General features: G+C 43.4%; 1 protein-coding gene across 1 annotated transcript in view; it reads left to right on the top strand.

Moving 5' to 3' along the window:
* The window catches only part of LOC114548546 (transmembrane protein 150A), a gene marked incomplete at its 3' end in the record, with an annotated part of 41,098 nt that extends 17,023 nt beyond the window's left edge, over nt 1-24,075 (top strand). The window contains exons 5-8 of the mRNA XM_028568529.1: nt 2,753-2,820; nt 10,123-10,250; nt 19,491-19,668; nt 23,906-24,075. Coding sequence (XP_028424330.1) covers nt 2,753-2,820; nt 10,123-10,250; nt 19,491-19,668; nt 23,906-24,075 — 544 coding nt within the window. The remainder of the gene's footprint in view (nt 1-2,752; nt 2,821-10,122; nt 10,251-19,490; nt 19,669-23,905) is intronic.
* Between the last annotated feature and the right edge of the window lie 1,745 nt (nt 24,076-25,820).

The following is a 25,820-nucleotide window of genomic DNA, read 5'->3' as shown; positions in this document are numbered from 1 at the left end:
ACCATGGTGTTCGTGGGTTACTGCCCCTTGAGGCACCTAAGACCCTAAGACCACAGCTCCTCACCGCAGCTTCAGCAAGGGAAACTTTGAACATTGTCCACTCGGGTTCAATGCCCCCAGCCTCCACAAGGATGCACGAAAAGCTCCGCCGGAGGTGTGAGTTGAAAGTCTGTCGGACAGGAGCCTCCTCCAGACGTTCCCAATTTACCCGCACTACCCGTTTGGGCTTACCAGGTCTGTCCAGAGTCTTCCCCCACCCCCTGACCCAACTCACCACCAGATGGTGATCAGTTGACAGCTCCGCCCCTCTCTTCACCCGAGTGTCCAAAACATACCGGCCTCAGATCAGATGAAATGATTAAAAAATCGATCATTGACCTTCGGCCTAGGGTGCTCTGGTACCAAGTACACTTATGAGCATCCCTATGTTCGAACATGGTGTTTGTTATAGACAATCCATGACTAGCACAGAAGTCCAACAACAAACAACCACTCTGGTTTAGATCAGGGAGGCCGTTCCTCCCAATCACGCCTCTCCAGGTGTCTCCATCATTGCCCACGTGCGCGTTGAAGTCCCCCAGCAGAACAATGGAGTCCCCCACTGTCAAGGTCTCCAAGAAGGCCGAATACTCCAAACTCTTGTTTGGTGCATATGCACAAACAACAGTCAGAGTTTCCCCCCCCACAACCCGCAGGCGTAGGGAGGCGACCCTCTCGTCCACCGGGGTAAACTCCAACGTAGCGGCGCTCAGCCGGGGGCTTGTGAGTATCCCCACACCCGCCCGGCGCCTCACACCCTGGGCAACTCCGGAGAAGAAAAGAGTCCAACCCCTATCCAGGAGTATGGTTCCAGAACCAAGACTGTGCGTAGAGGTAAGCCCCACCAGATCTAACCGGTAGCGCTCCACCTCCCGCACCAGTTCCGGCTCCTTCCCCCACAGAGAGGTGACGTTCCACGTCCCCAGAGCCAGCGTCTGCTGCCCGGGTCTGGTCCGTCGAGGCCCCTGACCTTCACTGCAGCCCCATGTGGCAGCGCACCCGACCCCAGCGGTTCCTCCCACAGGTGGTGGGCCCATGGGCTGGAGAGATGGGAGCCACGTAGCTTTTTCGGGCTGTGCCCGGCCGGGCTCCGTGGCAAACCCGGCCACCAGGCGCTCGCCGACGAGCCCGCCATCTGGGCCTGGCTCCAGACGGGGGCCCCGGGCTTCCTCCGGGCAGGGTCCCTCCATCTCTACCTTGTTTATTCATTGGGGTTTTCGAACCATTCTTTGTCTGGCCCCTCACCTGAGACCACTTTGCCCTGGGAGACCCTACCAGGAGCACAAAGCTCCAGACAACACAACCCTCAGGTTCACAGAGACACACAAACCTCTCCACCACGATAAGGTGATGGTTCACGGAGAGGAAGTCACAGTAATAATGACCAATTTATTGATTGACAAATGAATGTTAGAACATTGTGTCAAATTGGTCATTATTAAGTCACAGTAATAACAACCAATTTGACACAATGTTCTAACATTCAGCAATTTTAGTTGCTTACGTTTCCATTTGGGTTCTAATCTGCACCATGAAATGACCAACTTCTTCTCTGGGGACTACCAACGTTAAACTTCACAACCGTCTCCTGTTCTCCCTCTGACAGATCAGATAAAGACTCAGCCAAAGGCGGGAGTCTGGCACTACCTCCTCCGATTGGCCAACACTACGTTTCTGTTAATGGTGATTGTCCTCTGTCACTAACAGACCAGTTCACAAACTCTCACTTGAAGCACTTAAATTAATTTAAAAAAAAACTATTACTATCATAATTTTAAGGGGGGCTACGATGAAATTTTAGCCTCCCTAAAAAGGGTCTAAAATCGCCCATGCCGCACCGCATTCCTGGATGGGAGAAAAACGTGCTCTGGTTTATTGGCATTTCTTTAAACCAATCACAATCGTCATGGGCGGTGCTAAGCGCCAGACGGTGCCACGGTTCCTCTGCAAAATGTCAGATTAACGCAAAAGTTAAACATGCAAAGAGAGAAACGCACTCTTCTAAGCTCACTGTTATGAATCTGTCTTCGTATCAAACGGCATACAGTGACGTTTGTATAGTCATGTTAAAAGAAATGGTACCAGAAGCTAATTGAGTGTGTCTCTAATGGAGCTGCGATTGGATGCATTGTAGTGATATTGGGCGAGCAGCTGCAGAGTTTGTTGGGAGATGAGCCCACACTTGCCCCGACTGAGGCTCAGTCAGAGGAGGGGAGGCTGACCTCTTCACCTCGACAGGAAGAAGAGCTTTTGTTGTGTGCAGTGGATCCTTCAACGTTCTTTGAAATGTTGCCACACTGAGTCGCAAAATGTAAGCTAGAAATGCATTTTTTTTTCTCTCCTCCGTGCATTCATACCACAACACCCAGAACGATGAACAAGGGGTTCATGTTGCTGTGGATGCATGGCTTAAATACTTGTAAGGGGCTTTTGGTCTATAGATAAAGATCGCATTGTCATTATTTCCTCGACCTCCCAGCAAGTCTGTCGTTTTCTGTTTTTTTTTTTGCCACAGAGTAAGTAAGAGCACAAATACGGTTGCGCTGCTTTTTTTATGACTACTTCTAAGGAAGAGCAGTAAGAAACGCGGCGGTCACAGAACGGTTTTGAACTCTGCAAGAACTCGATTGAACTCGCACTTTAGCCCACTGAGCCTGCAGGCCAGCACACACTAACTAACCCCCCCCTCCTCTCCTCTCTGTTTTCTTTGCAGTAAATGTGGAACTCTGCCACCCGAAAGCTGCTTTTTCAGTCTCATCTGCAGCACTGGATCCTTTATGGGTACGTATCAACACAACTATGTGTACAGAGAACATAGCTCTCTTATTTTTTTTTTACCCTCACACACATTTACCCAACATGCTGCTCTTGGTTGAACGAGGCTCTGTGCACTCAAAACTTGCGGCTTGTTTTCTCAGCTGTAATGGCTCCTGCCAAGTCTCTGTTTCCAGAATCCACTGCCAGGTCCCGCCTCACCCTCTCTACCCCCTCTACCCCCTCTACCCCCTCTACCCCCTCTACCCCCTCTCTCAAGGAAAATGTTACTCTATATGCCAATAATGTTGCATTTTTATGACCTACGCGCATTTACCCTCTAACCACGAGGGCAACTACTGCCCTGCTGTGTGCCAAAACTACTTTAAACTAATCTATTCTGGTCGATGTACTCGGAGTGTGCAGGCTGGTGCACGTAGAGGTTCTCTTTCTGAGAATTTACACTCCAGGAGTTTACCATATAAAAATGTTTCACTTGGAGGCTGACAATGTACAAGCTCGACATTGCACAGAGCAATTATTTCCAATCTCGGGAACTGCCCTGATTTTCTGTCAGGTTTTGCAGCCGAAGTTTGATGCTTGAACAGAACTGGTTTGTAAAGCGTGATTTATGCTTCTGCGTTAAATCTGGGCTGTGGCTATGTACGTATTGACTTTAAAACTCAAAATTCACAACCATAACCACACACACACACACACACACACACACACACACACACACACACACACACACACACACACACACGGTGTGAAGGAGCCTTTACTGGAAAGTTTTGCACTCCTACAATTTGTCTCCCAAAATATTTTGTAACTCTTGCATTTTAGAAGAAAAGGGTTGATGTTGAAGTGATTATTAGATAACACAGTTTTTTTGTGTGTTTGTTTAAACAGCGCTGTGGTGTCTTTTTGATGTATTGTTTCAGGGGAAACTGGGTTTGGTGGATGAATAAAGTGTGAAGTGCTGCTGATCACGTAGGCTTATCTCTGCACAACACCCTGCTGTGTGTAAACTTCCATCAATACAACACAAGGGCAGCTAAACGCTACACAATACTACAAACGGCAAACTGAGGACAAATATTACAGTTAGACGTAACAGAAGTTCTTTGTTGTCAACATTTTTAATTTAGAGAGTTTACATGGTTAAATTCTTTTAAAAACACCATCTTTTTGTTGTAGTGCACATTGCTGCAGCTCCTCTTTTCACCCTGTGTGTTGAGCTCTCTGTTTTAGCTACACAGTGAGGCATCGCTCTTTTATTCCATCTTTGTTGGGAGTCGCACATGTGCAGTAGCTAGGCAAGGACTACTAGCCAGTCAGAAGCAGAGTATGAGGGCCCTGACAGTACCTAGGTAAGGACTACTAGCCAGTCAGAAGCAGAGTATGAGGGCGTGCCCTGACAGTACCTAGGTAAGGACTACTAGCCAGTCAGAAACAGAGTATGAGGGTGTGCCCTGACAGTACCTAGGTAAGGACTACTAGCCAGTCAGAAGCAGAGTATGAGGGCGTGCCCTGACAGTACCTAGGTAAGGACTACTAGCCAGTCAGAAGCAGAGTATGATTGCGTGCCATGCTAGCAGCTAGGCGAGCATTATAACGTGTGTTACAAAGTGACACACACGTTTGTCACGGAAGTAAAGGCTGGACTACAATAGAGCTGTTTGGAGCAGTTGGTGAACAGTGTTTTCTTTCCTTTCTTTTTTTTTTTTTTTTTTTTTAAATAATTTTTTTTGGGGCTTTTCCTCTTATTTATAAGTGGATGGATATGAAAGGGGGAGAGAGATGAGAGATGACACGCAGCAAAGGGCAGCAACCGTGAACAGTGTTTTCTGTCGGAGATGGTGAGTCCCTTTGGGGTGGACTTTGGGCTTTTTCACTTTGTAAACCTGTAACATGCACAAAAAAGATATATAATTATCATCATAATAATAAATTGAATTTGTATAGCGCTTTTCAAGGATTCAAAGTAGAGATGTTCCGATACCAGTATCGGTATCGGCTCCGATACTGCCTAAAACGCTGGTATCGGTATCAGGAAGTACTGGAGTTTATGCACCGATCCAATACCACGTAATAAAGCCCTAAAGAAAATCTACATTAAAAGTAGTTTATTTATGTTCTTTTTCCGTTTTTCCGTTTCCAGTTTGACTGACTGTCAAACTGGAGAATAAAAGAAAGTTCTGGGGCATTCATTGTTTGTGTTTGTTCATGTTTCACAAAGAGTTTAACCTGAGCCAGACCGACAACAAAGATAGAAATCATATCACATCCATACAGGGATAGTAGTATACAGCTGTTAAAACATAATGAAATATAAGACACCGTGGTATCGGATCGGTACTCGGTATCGGCCGATACACAAGTTCAGGTATCGGAATCGGTATCGGGAAGCAAAAAAGTGGTATCGGGCCATCTCTAATTCAAAGTCGCTTATATATAACACAATAAAGGAAAGGAAAAAAGCATAATATGAGCACACAAATTATTTCACTCAAAGATACTAATTACACAGATGTATATTTACACATAAATAATTACTCTGGATGTACTGTCTCTCTTTTAAACTATGCATTCATATTTTCTGGTTTTATCAGCACAGTCTGACTTGTTCCCCCAGTGATGGAAGTTTAATAGACCTTTTTCACAGCAGACATGTTGACATGTCATGGTAGGAACAGTACAGGTGTATTCAAACCCATTAATGATGGCTGCATCCCACTTAGGAGAGACCCTGGTATTGTACATGCTGACTCACTGAAATAGCTTACTGGGACACTTGATGGAATTTGTATTTATTTATTTATTTTATTATTTCAGGACAATGCACATTTAATGTACAGCAGTACACGTAAAAGTGCCAGATTGTAGCCCAAAGGCTAATTTCCATCTGTAGTTTGTTTGTCAGGTAGAAATTACAATAAAAAGATATACACTAGTAACATTTGCTATGTAAAACAGAGTACAACAGGACAAAAGAGAAGAAAAAAAAAAATTGAATTGAGCCATCGTTAAGGTTATCAATTTCAGCTGTGCTGTTCCTACTATGACAAGTCAAAATGTTGCTGTGAAAAAGGTCCATAGCTGATGTTCACTTGGATACTGTAACCAAGTAACTTATTTAATATGAAATAATATTATAATTGTAAGAAAATATGTCGACTATGTACATATTACAACTACCAAATAAAAGTTACTAACAAAATTCATTAGAACTCAAAGTGGGTTTTTAATGTAACAATGTGCAAAAGACATATGTTACACATGCTCAGACGGTTTCTCTCTGTGGGTTCATGTTCAGTCATTGTGTCGTATCTGTTCGTGTGGTCGGAGACAAGTTCAATGAGCACAGCATCAAACTCAAACACTACACATATTGTTACAGTAAATGATTAAACTTTGATGCGAGTGTCCTGACTGAAGTTGCATATTTGTGCTCTCTTTGGTCGTTGAATCACACCAGTGGCACACCTGCTTCTTTTTCTAAGAAAATGCTGGAATTTCAAGACTTTTAAAAAGCCCATTAACCTGTCTCAGGTTTCTTTTCCTTCTGTGTCTATTTATCTCCCAACTTGGATGTTAACCCCCGCGCTGAGTGTCCGACCATTTGTTGGTTTCACATAATCTAGATTAGGTATTTAAATTTTTTTAATGATCTAATGTTAGTTTAAAAGCATGTAATATTTCTGTCAGTTCATGCAGTTTGCACCTCATTACTCACTAATGGAGGGTCATCTGGCTGATGGCCACATTAACCAACGTTGTGTCAAAATTTTGGAGCTGGAGAAGGTCTGTGGAGGCAGAGGTCAACGAAACATCATCCTGGATTGAGGCTCTAATTTGCTGCATCCGGCTTCAAATCCAGTTTGCAAATTTGCGTTTCCTAGGATAGCGAAGGAATTTCCCGCCCTACTCTGCCATTGGCTGGATCTCACTTGGCTTAGTCTCACTTTGCCAGACCTTTCCTCCACAGCGCTGCGGAGGAGGGTCTGGCTAGTCCACACAGCATTCCGGGATGGGAGAAAAAAGTGCTCTGGTTTATTGCCATTTCTTTTAACCAATCACAGTCGTCTTGGGCGGTGCTAAGCGGCGTACGGAGCCACGGCGCCTCTGCAAAATAGCCTCGGGAAGGAACTTGCTTAGGTGGAACGTGTACGATCAAAGTAGTTTTAGTCGTGCAACAGAAAACTCAGATTGGACAGATAGTCTAGCTAGCTGTTGGGATTTACCCTGCTTTGATCGGAGGAGCAGTTAACCATAGTCCTCAGAAATCCACCGGAGGTTAGAACGCCAACACAAAGGAAGAGGAAGGAAACGGGCGGCAACAGAGCAATCCAGGAAGTGGAACGTTGTGGCTATAGATACACTTCCCTTAAATTGCATCCCAAGTTCCTCCACTTGCTTCCTTTCTCGTGTCTTAGTCTTAGTCCCACCAAGGAAGCATGTGCGAGATGGAGGAAATCATGCGAGGAGAGAGGAAACGAGGAAATGAGAGGGAAGAGACGTCCTTTCCTCTTTCAGCTGCACTGCTTCCGGGAAGGCTGCCCTCGTGTATCCTCGCTCATAGCTCTTCAGAGATCCCTCCTCCATCCTACCTCCTCACTCCTTAAGGTCAGGACTAAGAGCTTTGAGATGGCCTTTAAGAAGCAGGGCCAGAAGGACTTCCGGTTCAACCGAGGGAAGTGAGATTCAGCCCTACTCTGCCTCTGATCGGCTTGCCCTGGTAGTCTTACCCTAACCCTAACCAATATCGCTCCTCACGTCTAAACCTAACCAATCCAACCAACGAAGACAACGAGTACTAGCCAATCAGAGCACAGTAGGGTGGGTCATGCCTTCACCATGAAACGCAAATTTGCTCTGAGCTTAGTGGTGCCCAGGACGGTTGCGATTGGTTTAAAGAAATACAAACAAGAGTTTTTACCCCTATCCCAGAATATATAAGCAGTGTAGCCAGAAACTACTCCATTGCTGTGGAGAGAGAACAGTATTTTTCAAGAAAAAGGCAGAAAATAGTAAAAATAATATATGTTATCATTTTCCAAAGCCTAGGTGACGTCTTCAAGTGGCTTATTTTGTTTTGTTCAACAGGCTAAAACCGAAATATACTCTTATTTATTATTATTTGTGACAAAGAAAAGCAGCAAATCTTTTTATTTGAGAGGCTTAGAGAGGGAACGCTTGACTCTTTCAGCCATGTTAGCAGCATGAATACAAACAGAACGGCAACTTCGGTTTGATTGGTCTGCCACTTTGTTCCAAGCTGAAATATCTCAGCAACTATTGGATGGATTGGCTTAAAATTTGGTACAAAATCAGTTTAATTTTTTCATTTCTCCAATACTTTATGCAGCTCTAAATGAAAGCTGTTAGTGCAAGCTCTCGCTCTGGAAATTCCCCAACATCAAAAGCTTTTTTTTCCTCTGCTCTCATAAACAATACTGTGTTTATGTTTGGGAGGCAGTTTGTTAAAGTCGGGGGGTGTGGTGTGAGTGGAAATGAGAAGATCAGAACGCCAGTGAAGCACACCGATTATCCGGCCGCTGCTGGTTCGCCGCTGGACTCGCGATGTGAACATCGTAACAGTCGCTGTGTGTCCTCTGCGGCGCGGCGAGCAGCAGATGTGAGCTGCGTGAGCATCAGGTGGACGCGTGGGAGAGCTTTGATGGAGCAGTTTGACAAACAGACATCAGGAATCTGCTCACACTGAGATCTGCTGCAGGTTTAGACACAACGCTGAACTCGCTGCTCCTTTCAATTCAAATAACTTTATTTATCCCCTGGGGGGCAATTTAAAAGCACGGGGAGTAGTTCTGACGTGAAAATAAACATACTAATGAACAGGGGTGGGATGTAACTAAGTACATTTACTCAAATACTGTACTTAAGTAAAACATTTTAGGTAGCCTACTTTACTTGAGTCTTTTCTTTTCATGCCACTTTCTACTTGTATCATGTGGACGCACCAACAGTTTTGTTGTCATCACTTAGAATTCCTCTTTAGAAACTACGCACTTTAGCTTTAAGGACATTTTCCTGATGATAATTACATACTTTTACTTTAGTAACATCTTCAATGTGGGACTTTTTGTGGGAAGTATTTTTACAGTGTGGTATAAGCACTTTTACTTAAGGAAAGGATCTGAATACTTCTTCCACCACTGATACTATACACACGTTGCTATATACCATAATAAATAATAATCAAAGTGCAAAAGTGCAATAACAGAAGAGCGGCAGCAACACATTTTATAATACAAAATGATTGTCAGACACGTGTGTGTGTGTGTGTGTGTGTGTGTGTGTGTGTGTGTGTGTGTGTGTGTGTGTGTGTGTGTGTGTGTGTGTGTGTGTGTGTGTGTGTGTGTGTGTGTGTGTGTGTGTGTGTGTGTGTGTGTGTTAAGAAAAAGAGAGAGAGATTAAGGGGGGAGAAAAAAGGGAGGCATGTTGTCTTTATCGCCTGTTAATTACATTTTATTTATTAATTTGTCTGTTTTCTGTCCTTTTTAGCGTTGCCCCAACTTCTATTTTTCCTTTTTATATGCAGGTGTGCTTTTGTTTCTTCTGTCAAAGTACTTTGTAAACTATTGTTTTTAAATGTGCTATGCAAATCGAGCTCTTTTTTTTTTAGCGTTATTAAAGCTACGGTAGGCAGTTTCCTGGAAAAGGACAAAAAAAGGTCCACATTTTTTTCGTTCTTCTGTAACGAGCATAAAGAAGGGAATTGAAAAATGAAATTCCACACAAACATGCTATTTAGTAGGCTAAAACAGTGTGAGATTTTTTTTTAGTACGTCCGAAACCTAAGAAAGAATTGCATACTATTTCCGGTAAAATATTACAGTATGCAATCTGGACGCTACACCGGCATAAATATCCCATAATGCAGTGCGGACGAACGGACAGCAACCAAGGCAGCTCTGTAACATCAGAAACTCTCTAATTTACATTTCTACATATTTAAGCGACTGTTGGTCTAGTTATCTACCACTTTATGTAGTTTAAGCGTTGTCTGGCGATGCCGCTAGAGCGGAAGTCGGCAGGGGTTACCATGGTTACGCGTCTTCAACGTCAAGGAGGCTCTCAGGAAGTGACGTTGAAAATTGCAGCTTAGTGCGTCCAAAAAGATACACACTCCTGTTTATTTACACAAAAGTATGTTGGAACGATAGTTTACATGTTGTGTATGTAGCGCAGGGTTTGAGACACAGTTTGTAGTTCCTGCACGGTTCCTGCGATTGAACACATTTGATTTAAAGCGATTACCAAACTGTGTGACTTACTTCTGTCTCTCTCCGTCTGCTCGTGTAGTGATGCTGATCGGCCTGCTGCGTTACGCTCACGTCATAGAGAAGCACCAGAACTGTGTCCTGAACACCGCGGGCCTCTCCACCGCGTGGATCTGCGCTGCCGGTCTCATCATGGTCGGAAACTTCCAGGTAATTATTACATTACATTACATTGCTTTTATCCTATTCTATATATATTAGAGGTTGCACGCCTCTGGAGCAACTGCAGGTTAAATGTCTTGCTCAGGGACACATTGATTGATGTATTGCAGTGGGAATTGAACCCAGAACCCCTCAGGCATGTGTCATATCCACTGTGCCATCACGACCGGTAATCACAATCCGATCAATCACTTTGAAGAGCTGCAGCTCTTTGTGTTGATGATGTTGGTTTAGAGGCTCACCGAACAACAAAGACAGTCGAGGTTGACCTTTACTCCCAGATCTCGTCTCTGTTTCTGTGTAATCATTCACTTTATGTCCACTGGTGGAAGAAGTAGTCAGATCCTTTACTTAAACCTACATTGTGTAATATTTTGAGTCGATTCTTAGTAAAACCCCCTTTGTTCTTTCACAAATACGTGCTCATTCATGTGTAATTACTTCCACCAACTAATCAAAGTATTCTCGTACGCGTACAGTCTGCCATTTAGAATCATTCAGAATACATATGAGTGAGTTGCTCAAATGACGGCCGCCATGTTGCAGCTCCATCTTTAAAATTGTTCGCCAAAGAGAGACATAACTCCGCCTTTCGCGCTTTTACACTCGGTGGCCAAGTGACGAATTCCAGGGAGGGGGAGGAGATTGCTCTATCTGTGGGCAGATTTGAAAGCCTGTTGAAGATGGAGGATCACACCTATTCTCTAGGAAATGTAACGGAGTTGCCAAGTAAGTTAAAAAGAGAATTAAAACGCGACAGGCAAAGCACTGCTAGATGAGAGAAATTCTTACACAATGTAGCTTTAAGTAAAAGTACTAATACCACACTGAAGACATACTCTTTAAAGTAAAAGTCCTGCATTAGAAATTGTTACTTAAGTAAAAGTATTTAAGTATCATCAGGAAAATGTACTTAAAGTATTAAAAGTAAAAGTACTCAATGCATAAAAATCCTCCCATTTTAGAAACTGGAAACGATCCAAACAGAGCTTTCACTCAACTAAGTTTTTGATCAGCTAATCATTTCAGTTGGACTTGTAGGCCGTTATATCGTTGGGAAGTTTAATTTCTAATAAAACATCAGATTTAAGTAGAAAGTGGCATGAAAAGAAAAGATTCAAGTAAAGTACAAGTACCTCAAATGTGTACTTAAGTAGTACTTGAGTAAATGTACATTACATTCCACCACTGTTTATGTCAATCAAGAACGCGTTCCAAGTCTGATATTTCTCTGTGGGGTTAGCTCTAGCCATGTTAGCCATTGCTAGCAATATCACATGTAAACAACACTAGCCCGACAGAATTCGGCCCGAGCCCGACAAGTACATTTTGATTGACAGCTTTCTAAAAGCCCGAACCCATTTACAGCCCGACATTATTCAAATGTGCGCACGCACACAGCTCTTTTGCCTTTTGTCAAGAATGAGTCATTTATACATTTGTTAACTTTATTTATTCATGACCAACGTAGGCTACTTGGCCACTTGGAAGTTGAAACAAAGAAATAAAATAAGTCCTCCAGAGGCCAGCCTCCGTTTCACCTCCTCAGCATCCATTTTTGCGCTAATCGAAACGCATCACCTTACCGCTCATTTACAGCGCAATCCGGAGCGCAATCCGGAGCGCAATCCGGAGCGCAATCCGGAGCGCAAGCCCGAGCCCGGCCCAAACCGTGTAAAATGATAGAAATTAAGACAGGGCAAAGATCTTCAGCTCTAAACAACGCACTGTGCTGTTTTTTGTGTGCATTCAAACAGCACAACAACATGTCCACAGATAGAAGTTGGCCAGGACTGTGTGTACGACTGATTTAGTGAGACACAAATAAGACAAAAGTGCTAATAACTGTATGTTACTACAGCTTTCACTACTGTTGATGCACGGGGCATCCATGTTGGACTTTTAGCTCGGGGAGTTTGACCTTGGAAAATTGACTTCAGAGTACAAATGGAACGCACTATTTATGCCCGACGAGGTGTCCATTATCAGGAATTAATGGACAACGGTGAGTCCAGTAATGACCTGATGAGGGACACTTTGAAAGGCTCTGCTCATATTATGGTCACTTGCCGAATACATTTTTTTTAAAACCATCAATTTATATTTTAATGTGTTTTTCAATCAAAATCTAAAGCAACAATAACTCTATTTCCCTGTTAACACTTGAGTGTTTGACTAACACCTGGAATGATCATTCCCATCGCTCAAGGTTCTTACGCAATGCAAACGTTGTTCACTGCTGCGTAGATACGACTTGCCGCGCTTAGCAACGTGAGATATTTCTGAAACATCTCAACAATAGGACGGGATTGCCATGAAATTTGCACAATTTTGTTGTGGTTTCCAGACAATTTATTCCAAAGAATTTGGCGGTGCTCTGACTTTTCCTCGAGCGCCACCATGAGGTTGACATCTCTCGACTAATGAATACATTTGAACACATTTGTGTTCAGAGTTTGTTAGTTTTGTTAGTTCCTAACCTTTTTAAAACAGCAGAGTCACCCAATAACACCAACTAACCGATGGAGGCAGAGGTAGACCAGCAACTCTTGTGTTCTGCGAGGTAAAATTACTGTTTTTGTCAAAGGAGTCTGGTGTAACTGATAGAACGTCCGAAATGGTGGCAAAACAAGTTGGCGCACACGATACAAAAGCTCCAAAAAGTAAATCAAGGATTGATTTCATGAAAACAATCAAATGAATAAATAAATCTCCTCCTCCTGCAAAAAGCGCAGCAGTTTCTAAAATGTAAGTTACGTAATATCTTACATAATGTGTTGAGAGAGAGAGAGAGAGAGAGAGAGAGAGAGAGAGAGAGAGATAGATAGAGGGAGAGAGATTTCTATCTCACTGTTGGTGTTTCTGCCACCTGTTGTGAATCACATGCACATGTTTATAATGGAGGTGGATGTTTGATCTTTTCTGCAGAGTAGACCAGGTGTCGCCTAATTACAGTCAGCAGGGCATTTTGTAATTGTAGCAGCGTAACATGAGGCCATTATACTGGAACTAGACATTAAAACTATTGTCTAAAAAAACATTATTAAAATACCAATCAAATGTACTTTTGATTCTGTGCCTACTAGAAATATGCATGAGGTTAGAACACTGCCTTATTCTCACTTCAGTGTTTTTTCCCCCCTGTACACTGTTACGACTTTGCTGGTTAGATAAGACTTCACATGATTTGTGGGTCAGTGCCATGGCAACTGAGAGCAGAGGGTCTCTGTGGACTCCATGTAACATCAGCAGCGTGGAGGTAACATCCTGCTTCTCTTTAACTAACACACAGGTACTCTCAGACCAAAATCTCTGCTGCAGGTCACAGGAAATCATTCTTAGTGACATCAAGAACACAGAGGTAAACCAATGAAATTGGTCCCTGCATCTCTCGCTGTCATCCCCGCTGCAAACTCAGCTCCCTCTGCCTTACCGATATTTCATCACCATTTTGTTTGACAAGAAGAAAGAATAACGGTTTGTTTCTGCAACCACAGATATAAATGCATTTCAAACTTTTCTCACAGATTAGTGTTTGAAAATTGTTTTAAAAGTAGCGGAGACCACCAGTAGTGTTGGTCTATCTGACCTTCAGGACAAGATTAACTCCTTAAAATAAAGTAATGGGGGGGCGATAACACTATATATATATATATATATTTATAAGGTGTTTTTTTTACTTTATACGTTTTTCTGTAAATATACACACAAACATTCAAGCACACATCCCACCCTACCCGAGACCCAGAGTGAACAAATTAAAGAGAAAAAATAAACACAAAAAATAAATAAAATAAATAATAATACTAATAAAGAATAATAAAATAAATAATAAAATAAAATTAAGGTGAAAAAATAATCTACCTAGTACAAAAGTATATACACACACACACGTACCCTTTTTTAAAGATAATTCTTTGGGCTTGTGGACTTTTATTTGATCGGACAGACGAAGACAGGAAAGGGGAGAGAAGGGGGGGGGACAACATGCAGCCAAGAGTTGAACTTGAACTCGGCCAATGCGGCATTATTTTTTGACCATTCGCTGTCAATCCCTTAACCACATGAATGTTCAAACAGTTTTAAACAAAGCAATTTTTTTAATACTAAATAAAACAATGTATTGTGTGAATTATTTGAACTGTGCACACAAAAGCTGCAAAGAGGCACTGTGGTGCTCTAAGAAGGGTGTTCACGTGCGCTGAACTAAAGACCCAATATGAGACTGATCAAGACGTCAGAAAACCAGATTTGGTATGGATCGGATTGATACCAACACCTGATAGAAGGGTAAACAGTACACGTGTAAGTGCTGCTTCTGCTGGTTAGAAAGGCTCCGCTGAACACCTCTCTGATGTGCCCTCCACCCCCCGGTCTCTCAGCACTTTGTACACCTTCCAAGTAAATCTCTTTTGATGTTTTCTTTGTTCTGTGTGGAAATTGTCCCGCAGGCCTCTCTGCGGTAGCATGATCCTAAAAACAAGGCGTGTTGTGTGTCTGGGTTCCTGTGCTCGGCACAATCGAGAAGTCCAATTCAAGGAGGCGCTCTTGTGATAACGCCCACCACTCGTTTTAAGAAAGAAGATTAGTGTGAGGGTCCCCTTTTGTGCTGAGTTCTGCTGGTTTGAAACAGCTGATGAGATAATTACAGACAGATTTTCAGTAGAGACGAAGAGCTACAGCACTTGTGCGTACATGTACAGGAGCATACTCTGCATACAGGAACAGTACAGACTGAGAGTTTTCATCGCCTTAGGTACTCGCTGTGTTAAATCTGCTGCTCAACATGTGCTAAGTGTGTTTTTTTTTTTGGCAGGAATGTAGTCCAGCATGCATTTATGTGTTTAGGCATGTGCAGTGGTGCAAATAAACCAAGTACTTTTAATCAAGTACTGCAATTAATATTTGTACTATTGTAGGTTACGTTTCACTCCACCGCATTCCTTTGCTTGTCATACTGCAGACTCAGATATGATGAACTTATTAAATATGGTACATTGTTATGGATGAAAATGAAAACTATGTTTATGATATTTTAAATGTCAACTTTCAAAAGTGTGTTGAGAGACCGGTTGAGGAAGGTCAGAAGCTCCACAGGAGGTTTTAGAAAGTAATTTAGGCCCAAACTTATGAATAAGTACACATTTTTGTGACAATGGATATTTGTTATTAACATAATTTTAAGGATTTCTTTCATATGTATTTCTTCACTCCGGTCTATCTGTACATCTTCATACTCAAAGGTGACCTGTGAAGTGTGTGTGTGTTTGTGTCCACCTGATGAATGTACCCTAAGTCCAATATTATTTCCTCCTGAGGGAAATCTCTGTCTCTTTAGCTGCGGAATACCGCTTTTTCTCTGAAAAGTCAGAGTCAAGCAGAACAGTAAAGTTCTAGGCCTGAACACCAAAACAATCAGCTGAATATAAGTGTATGAGTGTGAGTCTCTGTGTGTGTGTTTTTTATTGTTAAAAGGATCCCCATTAGCTGTCACCAAAGTGGAATGAGCTAGTCTTCCTGGGAAAAAAAAATCACTTAATGATAATCTAAAAGCAGTAAAGCATTCATCGGAAATTATTCAGAATAAGTTATTACAGTATTACATTCATTATTAGATTCATACAGTAAATATGTCCATTCCCTACTCACAATTTTAAGTAGTGCATTCTCAGATGGTACTTGAAAGAGACTTTGCTATTCATTTTACGTATATTCAGTGGGCAATTATTCCAATGATTGATGGCACGATAAATAACTGTTCTCTTTAAAGCATTTGATTTGGGGCGTGGTAACATCATCTGGCCATCATCAGCTGACCTAAACAAATGAGAATGAACCTGATCACACCTAACAATTTGGTTATATAAGAAAACGGGTTGAGAAGAAAAGACAGTGTTTCTGAAAAATGTAGTTGTATTGAAAACCAGCCTGTTCTCTACCGTTAACCATGAGAGTCGACGTTGCATACTAATAGTGTTTGTTCTTATGGGACAATGTAATACTAACCTCACAGCTCTTCTTTTGGGTAGTTTGTAATTTCTTTAGTTGACCTTTTAGATGTAGATGACCATACAAGTGCACAATAATCCAGGTGACATAAAATTAAAGATGTAGCCACCTGTCCCACGATGTGTGTAGGGACATAAGAAAGACATTTCCTAATCAACAACAACAACCCATCTTCTACACTATGGTATCAATATGTTCTGCCCTTGACAGCTGACTATCTATTATTGTGCCCAGTAATTTTACTTTATCTACCATTTCTATAGGTTCCCCAGACAAGTTCAAACTCCTCTTTGGTGTGGATGACAGTGTATGACTTGATCCCAAGATAATTGATTTGGTTTTCAAGATGTTCAGTACCAACTTATTTCGTTTTATCCAATCAAAAACCATATTTAACTCAGCTGATAAAACATTGTCCAGTTCACTGACAGTTTTTGTAGCATAATACAATGTGGAATCATCAGCATACATTTGTATAGTTGCTTTACACAAAACTGATGGTAAATCGTTTGTGAAGATGGCATATAAGAGTGGTCCCAGGCAGCTCCCTTGCGGGACCCCGCAATCCAAGACCTTACAGTGAGACCAGCTGCCAGTGTAATAAACCTGTTGCGTCCTACTTGTGAGATAACTCTTCATAAATTGGATGCCGATTGGACTAAATCCATAGCATTCTAGTTTACCGATGAGTAGATTGTGATCTATGACATTGAATGCCCCCATACAATCAAGTAATACTGCACCAGTCATCTTTAAATTATCCATTTCCTTGAGCCGGTCATCTGTCATTACTGTAAGCCAGTGTAAGGGCAGAACAAGTTGAATGGTTATGTCTATAAGCATGTTGGAAATCAGTGTTCAAGCTGTTACAGTCAAAGTATTCCTGTATTTGTGTGTGTACTATTCTCTCCATCAATTTACTAAAGTGTGTGTGTGTGTGTGTGTGTGTGTGTGTGTGTGTGTGTGTGTGTGTGTGTGGGTTGGAGGCCCTCTTCTGTGTGTCTGCACACGTCTGGGCCCCTCTGATTACATTTCGGGGCACAAATTGCACAGTCCATCATCAGGGTCCGTCGTCCAATTCGCGGTTAAAGGGTGGTCCTCTTGTTCTTCTCTGATTGGCTGCAGGGGCCCTCCTCCCTGTGTGTGTGCTTCGTCTTACATAATGAACACCCGTGTTTCCCTTCAGAGCAAACATGGCAGCAGGAGTCCTTGAGGAGGCGATGTACTGTAAAAAATGTGCTCCAGCCGTCTGCTGAGCGATAAACAAGGGGCTGCTGCTTACATCTCAGAGATGGGAGTGTTGATGTTGTGAAGTGAAGTTCGTGAACAAGATTTGCCAAAGAGGGGAGAAGCGTTGTTACATATCAAGTATGTTTTCAATAAGATTTCATTATAGCCTCTTTTAATTTGTCCACATTTCTTAAGGAGCCTTTTTATTTTACCCTTAAGTGATTTTAATCATCTTATCGCACACTCTGTGACAGTATCACATTCTGTATCATCCTTTGCATCTAAATGTTTTTTTTGTCAGAAAGCAGTCATGCCAATTTACCAGAGCTCAGCTGGATGGCTCCAAATTGCTCCTTTTGTCTGACCAACAGTCTAAAACCCGAAGACATTCAATTTACAATCAAATTAAACCAAGAAAAAAAACAGGAAATCTTCACATTGTATAAGCATGAACCAGAAAAGTTTGGGCATTTTTGCTTGATAAATGTGTGGATATAATAATCTGATAATCGACCTAGAATTTCAGCACTAGTTCAAACCAAGACTCCCATGTTTTTAAAAGGCTGCCAGATGACTTAACCCCATGTTCGGGATGTGTCATCATCGTACCAGCTGCTGCATTTGGAAAGATATGAGCGTGCACATGTTTTAAAAGGACTTTCTCGGTCTGTGATGCTGAAACTGGTCGGGTTCAAACTGACTGCGTCTTCTGTCTCTCAGTGTCAGACATCAGAATGGAGAGGATGTCATTGCTTTTGTACAAAATGCCATACCACGTTATTTTGCTGGTGCAGACTGTCCTGTTCTAACCTGCAACCTTCTTTCTCGGATGATATTGTAACTGTGATTACCCAGTGAGTGTTAGGTCACCATGACCCATTTGTTTCTGTTGGTGTGTCATTTGTGTTTTTTTTTTTTTTATATCCGCTTGGTTGTGTCCATGAGAAATGATGCTCAGATTTACTGTCCATTATAATGATGACTCCCAAGACATAGGAGAACTGTTTTAGACAGCAGATATGCTTGAGTTGTATTGCTGTGTGTGTGTGTGTGTGTGTGTGTGTGTGTGTGTGTGTGTGTGTGTGTGTGTGTGTGTGTCTGATATCGATACATATCTGTGAGATTCAATATCCATTTTATTTCTTTATTTGTCTTTATGGTCCCATAAGCTTTTTTTTAACATTCAAGTGACCTCACTGCAGCACAAATATTCTAATAGCCCAGATTGTCCTGAAAAAAAAAATGGCGCTTATAGATTGACTGTGCACAACAGGGTTGATTTTTTCACAAGCTTTTTTTTAGAAAATAAAACCAGGCAGACCAGAAGTTGTCAAAAATACCTTAGGGCTCAGAGGGTTGTTAAGGGTTAATGGTTAGAAAATGATTTGATCAGAACATCAGTAACACTTTGTGAAAGGGATCAGCTCATCTGTACCAGATCAATATTCAGCTATAGCACATGTGAGATGGTTATCGTTGCTAAAGAAGAAATAACTTAACATCCTCAAAAATGCATGGCTCACTGATCTCTGAAAAGAGAACAAGACAATGCATTAGGTACAGTGGTGCTATGTGAGGTCAATGCTAACGGCTTCAGGTTAACGCGCTAATGACAAAGCTAACGTGCCGATGTTTAGCAGGTGTAATGTTTACCATGTTCACCATCTTAAGTTTGGCATGTTAGCATGCTAACATTTGCTAATTAGCACTAAACATAAAGTACAAGTGTAATGTTGACCATGTAACCTTGCGTTGTCTTCCCGTCAACCATGAACTTGTCCTTCCTGGTCAAAATTGAAAAAAAAATGTTTTATTATTCATGGTCATTAAACCTAATTTATATGACATTATACCTACTTTTTTAGTTATAAACTAGCAGAACAGAGCAGTGAGACCTAAATGAAAACCCATGATATTGCTACTTGTATTTCCTTGAGGTTAAACAGTAGCTGTGCAAGACTTTAAGTGATTTGTGTGTTTATTTCTCAGGTGGATTTTGCCAAAGTCCTTCACTATGTCGGGGCAGGAGTGGCGTTCCCCTCCAGCATGCTGTTTGTGTGTCTGCAGTCGGCTCTGACATACCGACTGGCCAAGACCCAGGGGGAGTACCGGATGGGTCACCTGCGTGTGGGGATGGCCCTGCTGGCTCTGATCGCCCTGGTGCTCAGTATCCTGCCAACATCAAGCTAATCCCACTCAGCTAACACAGTACAACATTTTCTTAAGATTCAAGGGATTATCTTCTCTTGTTCTGTGAGTTTAGAGGAAGATCAGTTAAAATATAATTTCAAAAACAAAATTCTAGAGAGAAAATAGTTTTCAGAAGTTTTTGTTTCTGTTATTATTTCTTCAAAATGTCTATAGATACAGATATATCAAAACTACAGTGTAAAAATACTCTGTTACCAGTAAGTCACCAGTATTTTCTCCATCCATCCATCTTTGTTCGCTTATCCCGTATCGGGTCGCGGGGGTAGCAGCTCCAGCAGGGGACCCCAAACTTCCCTTTCCCGAGCCACATTAACCAGCTCCGACTGGGGGATCCCGAGGTGTTCCCAGGCCAGGTTGGAGATATAATCCCTCCACCTAGTCCTGGGTCTTCCCCGAGGCCTCCTCCCAGCTGGACGTGCCTGGAACACCTCCCTAGGGAGGCGCCCAGGGGGCATCCTTACCAGATGCCCGAACCACCTCAACTGGCTCCTTTCGACGCGAAGGAGCAGCGGCTCTACTCCGAGCTCCTCACGGATGACTGAGCTTCTCACCCTATCTCTAAGGGAGACGCCAGCCACCCTCCTGAGGAAACCCATTTTGGCCGCTTGCACCCTGGATCTCGTTCTTTCGGTCATGACCCAGCCTTCATGACCATAGGTGAGGGTAGGAACGAAAACTGACCGGTAGATTGAGAGCTTTGCCTTGTGGCTCAGCTCTCTTTTCGTTACAACGGTGCACATGTAGACTGGTTGGGCATACTCCCAGGCTCCCTCCAGGATCCTTGCGAGAGTAAAGATCTGGTCCGTTGTTCCACGACCAGGACGGAATCCGCATTGTTCCTCCTCAACCCGAGGTTCGACTATCGGCCGAACCCTCCTTTCCAGCACCTTGAAGTAGACTTTACTGGGGAGGCTGAGAAGTGTGATACCCCTGTAATTGGCACACACCCTCTGGTCCCCCTTTTTGAAAAGGGGAACCACCACCCCGGTCTGCCACTCCTTAGGCACCGCCCCAGACTTCCACGCAATGTTGAAGAGGCGTGTCAACCAGGACAGCCCCTCCACACCCAGAGCCTTAAGCATTTCTGGACGGATCTCATCAATCCCTGGGGCTTTGCCACTGTGGAGTTGTTTGACTACATCAGTGACCTCCGCCTGGGAAATTGACAATGATCCCCCATCATCCTCCAGCTATGCCTCTAACATAGAGGGCGTATTAGTCGGATTTAGGAGTTCCTCAAAGTGCTGCTTCCACCGCCCTATTACCTCCTCAGTTGAGGTCAACAGCGTCCCATCCTTACTGTACACAGCTTGGATGGTTCCCCGCTTCCCCCTCCTGAGGTGGCGAACGGTTTTCCAGAAGCACCTTGGTGCCGACCGAAAGTCCTTCTCCATGTCTTCTCTGAACTTCTCCCACACCCGCTGCTTTGCCTCTTTCACGGCAGAGGCTGCAGCCCTTTGGGCCCCTCTGTACCTTGCAACTGCCTCTGGAGTCCTCTGGGATAACATATCCCGAAAAGACTCCTTCTTCAGTCGGACAGCTTCCCTGACCACCGGTGTCCACCATGGTGTTCGTGGGTTACTGCCCCTTGAGGCACCTAAGACCCTAAGACCACAGCTCCTAGCCGCGGCTTCAGCAATGGAAACTTTGAACGTTGTCCACTCGGGTTCAATGCCCCCAGCTTCCACAGGGATGCACGAAAAGCTCCGCCGGAGGTGTGAGTTGAAAGTCTGTTGGACAGGAGCCTCCTCCAGACGTTCCCAATTTACCCGCACTACCCGTTTGGGCTTACCAGGTCTGTCCAGAGTCTTCCCCCACCCCCTGACCCAACTCACCACCAGATGGTGATCAGTTGACAGCTCCGCCCCTCTCTTCACCCGAGTGTCCAAAACACACGGCCTCAGATCAGATGAAACGATTATAAAATCGATCATTGACCTTCGGCCTAGGGTGCTCTGAGGGTACAACCCGCAGGCGTAGGGAGGCGACCCTCTCAGCCAGGTGCTTGTGAGTATCCCCACTCCCGCCCGGCACCTCACACCCTGGGCAACTCCGGAGAAGAAAAGAGTCCAACCCCTATCCAGGAGTACGGTTCCAGAACCGAGACTGTGCGTAGAGGTAAGCCCCACCAGATCTAACCGGTAGCGCTCCACCTCCCGCACCAGTTCCGGCTCCTTCCCCCACAGAGAGGTGACGTTCCACGTCCCCAGAGCCAGCGTCTGCTGCCCGGGTCTTGTCCGTCGAGGCCCCTGACCTTCACTGCCACCTGTGTGGCAGCGCACCCGACCCCAGCGGTTCCTCCCACAGGTGGTGGGCCCATGGGATGGAGAGGGAGTTGCCACGTTGCTTCTTCGGGCTGTGCCCGACCGGGCTCCATGGCAAACCCGGCCACCAGGCGCTCGCTGACGAGCCCGCCATCTGGGCCTAGCTCCAGACGGGGGCCCCGGGCTTCCTCCGGGCAGGGTAACTTCACCTCTTCCTCGTTGGCTCATAGGGTTTTTGAACCAGTAGTTTCTGCATTTCAAATCTTACTTTAAGTGCTCATATTATGCTTTTTGGTGTTTTCCCTTTCCTTTATTGTGTTATATATCTTTTTTGTGCACGTTATAGGTTTACAAAGTGAAAAAGCCCAAAGTCCCCCCCAAAGGGACTTACCATCTCCAACAGAAAACACTGTTCACCAACTGCTCCAAACAGCTCTACTGTAGTCCAGCCTTTACTTCAGAGACAAACGTGGTCACTTTGTAACACACGTTATAATGCTCGCCTAGCTGCTAGCATGGAACGCCCTCATACTCTGCTTCTGACTGGCTAGTAGTCCTTACCTAGGTACTGTCAGGGCCCTCATACTCTGCTTCTGACTGGCTAGTAATCCTTACCTAGGTACGGTCAGGGTACACCCTCATACTCTGCTTCTGACTGGCTAGTAGTCCTTACCTAGGTACTGAGCATGTGCGATGTCCCAACAAAGATGGAACAGAAGTGAGATGCCTCACTCTGTAGCTAAAACAGAGAGCTCAACACAAAGGGTGAAAAGAGGAGCTGCAGCAATATGCAATACGACAAAAAATATGGTGTTTTTTAAAAATTAAACTGTAGAATGTAAACCTATTCTGATATAACCTCTAAATGCAATCATGAACCTGAAAATAAGCATAATATGAGCACTTCAAGTAAAAGTACAACAGTGTCAGCATCAAAATATACTTAGAGTATCAAAAAAAATACCACAAAGAAGTACTTCTAATGCGGAGCAGTGTTTACAATATTGTTCTGGATTATTAATGTGTTGCAGCTGGTAAAGGTGGAGCTAATTTCACCTACTTTGTACACTGCTGGGTAGTTTAATCTATAATTCATAATTTATGAATTGATTTAGAATTTGTTTTAATGATCTGAATCTGCAAAGTAACACAAGCACTAAATACATGTCGCGGAGTAGACCTAAAGAGGAAAGACTCAAGTAAAGTGCAAGTACCTCAAAATTGTTCCCAAGTACAGTACTTAAGTAAATGTACTTAGTAAAACAAAAAAAGAGGTGACACACCTAAGACTTCACACATTTACCTCAAGTGATGAAAACAGATTGTCACAATGGGTAAGACATTTCTAAAACTAAGTTTTACAACTTGTTTATTTACCTATTTTTAATTACAATAATGAAATAATTACTCTATTCTCTCTACTCAAATATTATTGTAGCTGAACATACTGCTTACATTTGGTCAAATTAACAACAATATCACAGCCTGCCAAAATCATCTGTGTGTCTGAAAACACCTCAGTCCCCAGAGGGTTAAGTAAAGTATTTGAGTAAATGTACTTAATTACTTTTCCCCACTGCCAGTGGGTTTTGTCTGCTTGCATGATTTCGGCTGTGATGCTCCGGTGTAAATTGTCCTGCGTGGCCCCCTGCTGGAGAAAAAACAAACGCTTTTACATCCCCTTCCTGAATCCAAATGTTCACCCTCTGGACTTTTAGCCACTTCTGTTTAAAAAGTCTCGCTACATGAATACATTTATACATAAAAAAATAAGACAAAAGATGTCTTCAAAAATCACATCTATGAAGACCACTAAGAGAGAGAGAGAGAGAGAGAGAGAGAGAGAGAGAGAGAGAGAGAGAGAGAGAGAGAGAGAGATTTACTGACCTGGCTGTGCAACCGTTGTCCTCCTTAACCTCTGATCACCAGGTGGAGTTTTCTTTTGCCAGGAGAGCTTCGCCCTGCAGCACGCCTCCGCCATCTTTGAGTGGATCTACTGCATGCTCATCATGCTCTTCTACGGGACGTTTGCCTTCGAGTTCGGTGGCATGTCGGGGGACACGCTGATGGTGCTGTCCCGAGGAGGAGGAGGAGGAGGATTAGAAGGAGGAGGAGGAGGAGGGGCGCAGAGCTTCTCCACCTCCGAGAACAAGACGGAGGTGGGTGGCGGCGTCTCCAACCAACATCACCAGCCAGAGAGCTTATCGATGCTGTAACCGAAACTGCAAACAAGCGTCAGCATCCCCTGGAGTCCAGAGGGCAACACGTGGGCCAATCTGGAAGACTCCAACATGGAGCCTGGAGCCTGGAAGCTCGTCACGCTCCCTGTTTCACTCAGCCACAGTGCCAAAGCTCTTCTGCTCAGCCAGGACCAAAGACTAGAGATGGCCGCATACCATTTTTTTGCATCCCAAAACCGATTCCGATGCCTGAATTTGTGTATCGGCCGATACCGAGTAGGGATCGACCGATACTGTTTTTTTTTTCAAGGCCGATACCGATAATTAGTAGTTAATGAAACCAATAACGGAGATTTGGAACCAATATGCATTGACTATGAAAATGTAAATCTTTAAATCCAAATTAGGATTTTGGAATGTTACAAACTCCAAGGCAAAACTTTAGATTTAATGCTTTAAGCAATCATTTAAAGCTATAGTGCGTAGTTTTTGCCGCCCCCATAATGAATTCCATGTAATTACAACAAAACTGTCGGTGCGTCCATGTGAAACAAGCCTTCCGTAATTGCACACCACCCCCCACCCCTCCTCCACACAGTTGCTAGTAGCCAAGGAGGACACGGAGGATTAAAACAAACATGATGGACTCTTCAGCAGAGGTCATTATCTTCACTCAAATTTCTGATCGCAAAAGTCACCGGACGCCACAATCTTCTGAACATAGTCCTACTGAGAAATCCAGAGAGCTGTGTGGAGCTGATAGTCTTAATTAACTTTGTAGCAACTCATTTGGCAATGGCTTGAATGTAACAGATGTTCGTTAAAGGTCCCATGGCATGGAAATTTCACTTTATGAGGTGTTTTAACATTAATATGAGTTCCCCCAGCCTGCCTATGGTCCCCCAGTGGCTAGAAATGGTGATAGGTGTAAACCAAGCCCTGGGTATCCTGCTCTGCCTTTGAGAAAATGAAAGCTCAGATGGGCCGATTGTGGGACTGGCTCTAGTGGCTGTAATTCTGCACCAAGGCTGATTTTCGGGAAAGAGACCTAGTATACAGATACAGTTTTAGGGGACCAATAAGGTCTATATAAAAGCATCCAAAAAACAGCATGTCATAGGACCTTTAATATCAAAAAGTTACGCACTGAAGCTTTAATACGCTAAATACACAGGGCTGTAGCGGAGCCAACGTAGCGCACTTTTTAATTCATTAACTTTAGCGCTTATTACATGAGAAAACAATGAACGCCATAGAACTTTCTTTTACCATCAAGTTTGACAGTGAGTCGTAACGTTAAAAAAAACATAAATAACCTACTTCAAAGTAGATTTTCTTCAGGGCTAAACTACGTGGTATTGGATATACCGATACCAGCATTTTAGGCAGTATCGGAGGCTTTTCTGATAACATGTTTCGGTATCAGAAACATCTCTACCAAAGACTGAAACACTCTACAGACTTGTACCCTGCTTTGCAAAAGACATTGCACAATTTCAGAAGTGCCTTTCTGAACCATGAAAGAGATACACACGCATACACCGCACACAGTTGTCGCCGTCTGTTTTAATTCTCTTAATATAACAATCACTCTCTGCATTCTCGGCCAAAAGTCGCCTTTTATCAGACTGGACGTCCATGAAAGGGCCTCAGATACAGCAGCG

The sequence above is a fragment of the Perca flavescens genome, chromosome 21, assembly GCF_004354835.1.
Source record: "Perca flavescens isolate YP-PL-M2 chromosome 21, PFLA_1.0, whole genome shotgun sequence".
Lineage (NCBI taxonomy): Eukaryota > Metazoa > Chordata > Actinopteri > Perciformes > Percidae > Perca > Perca flavescens.
The sequence above is the reverse complement of the archived record's forward strand: the minus strand, read 5'-3'. Positions and strand labels throughout refer to the sequence as shown.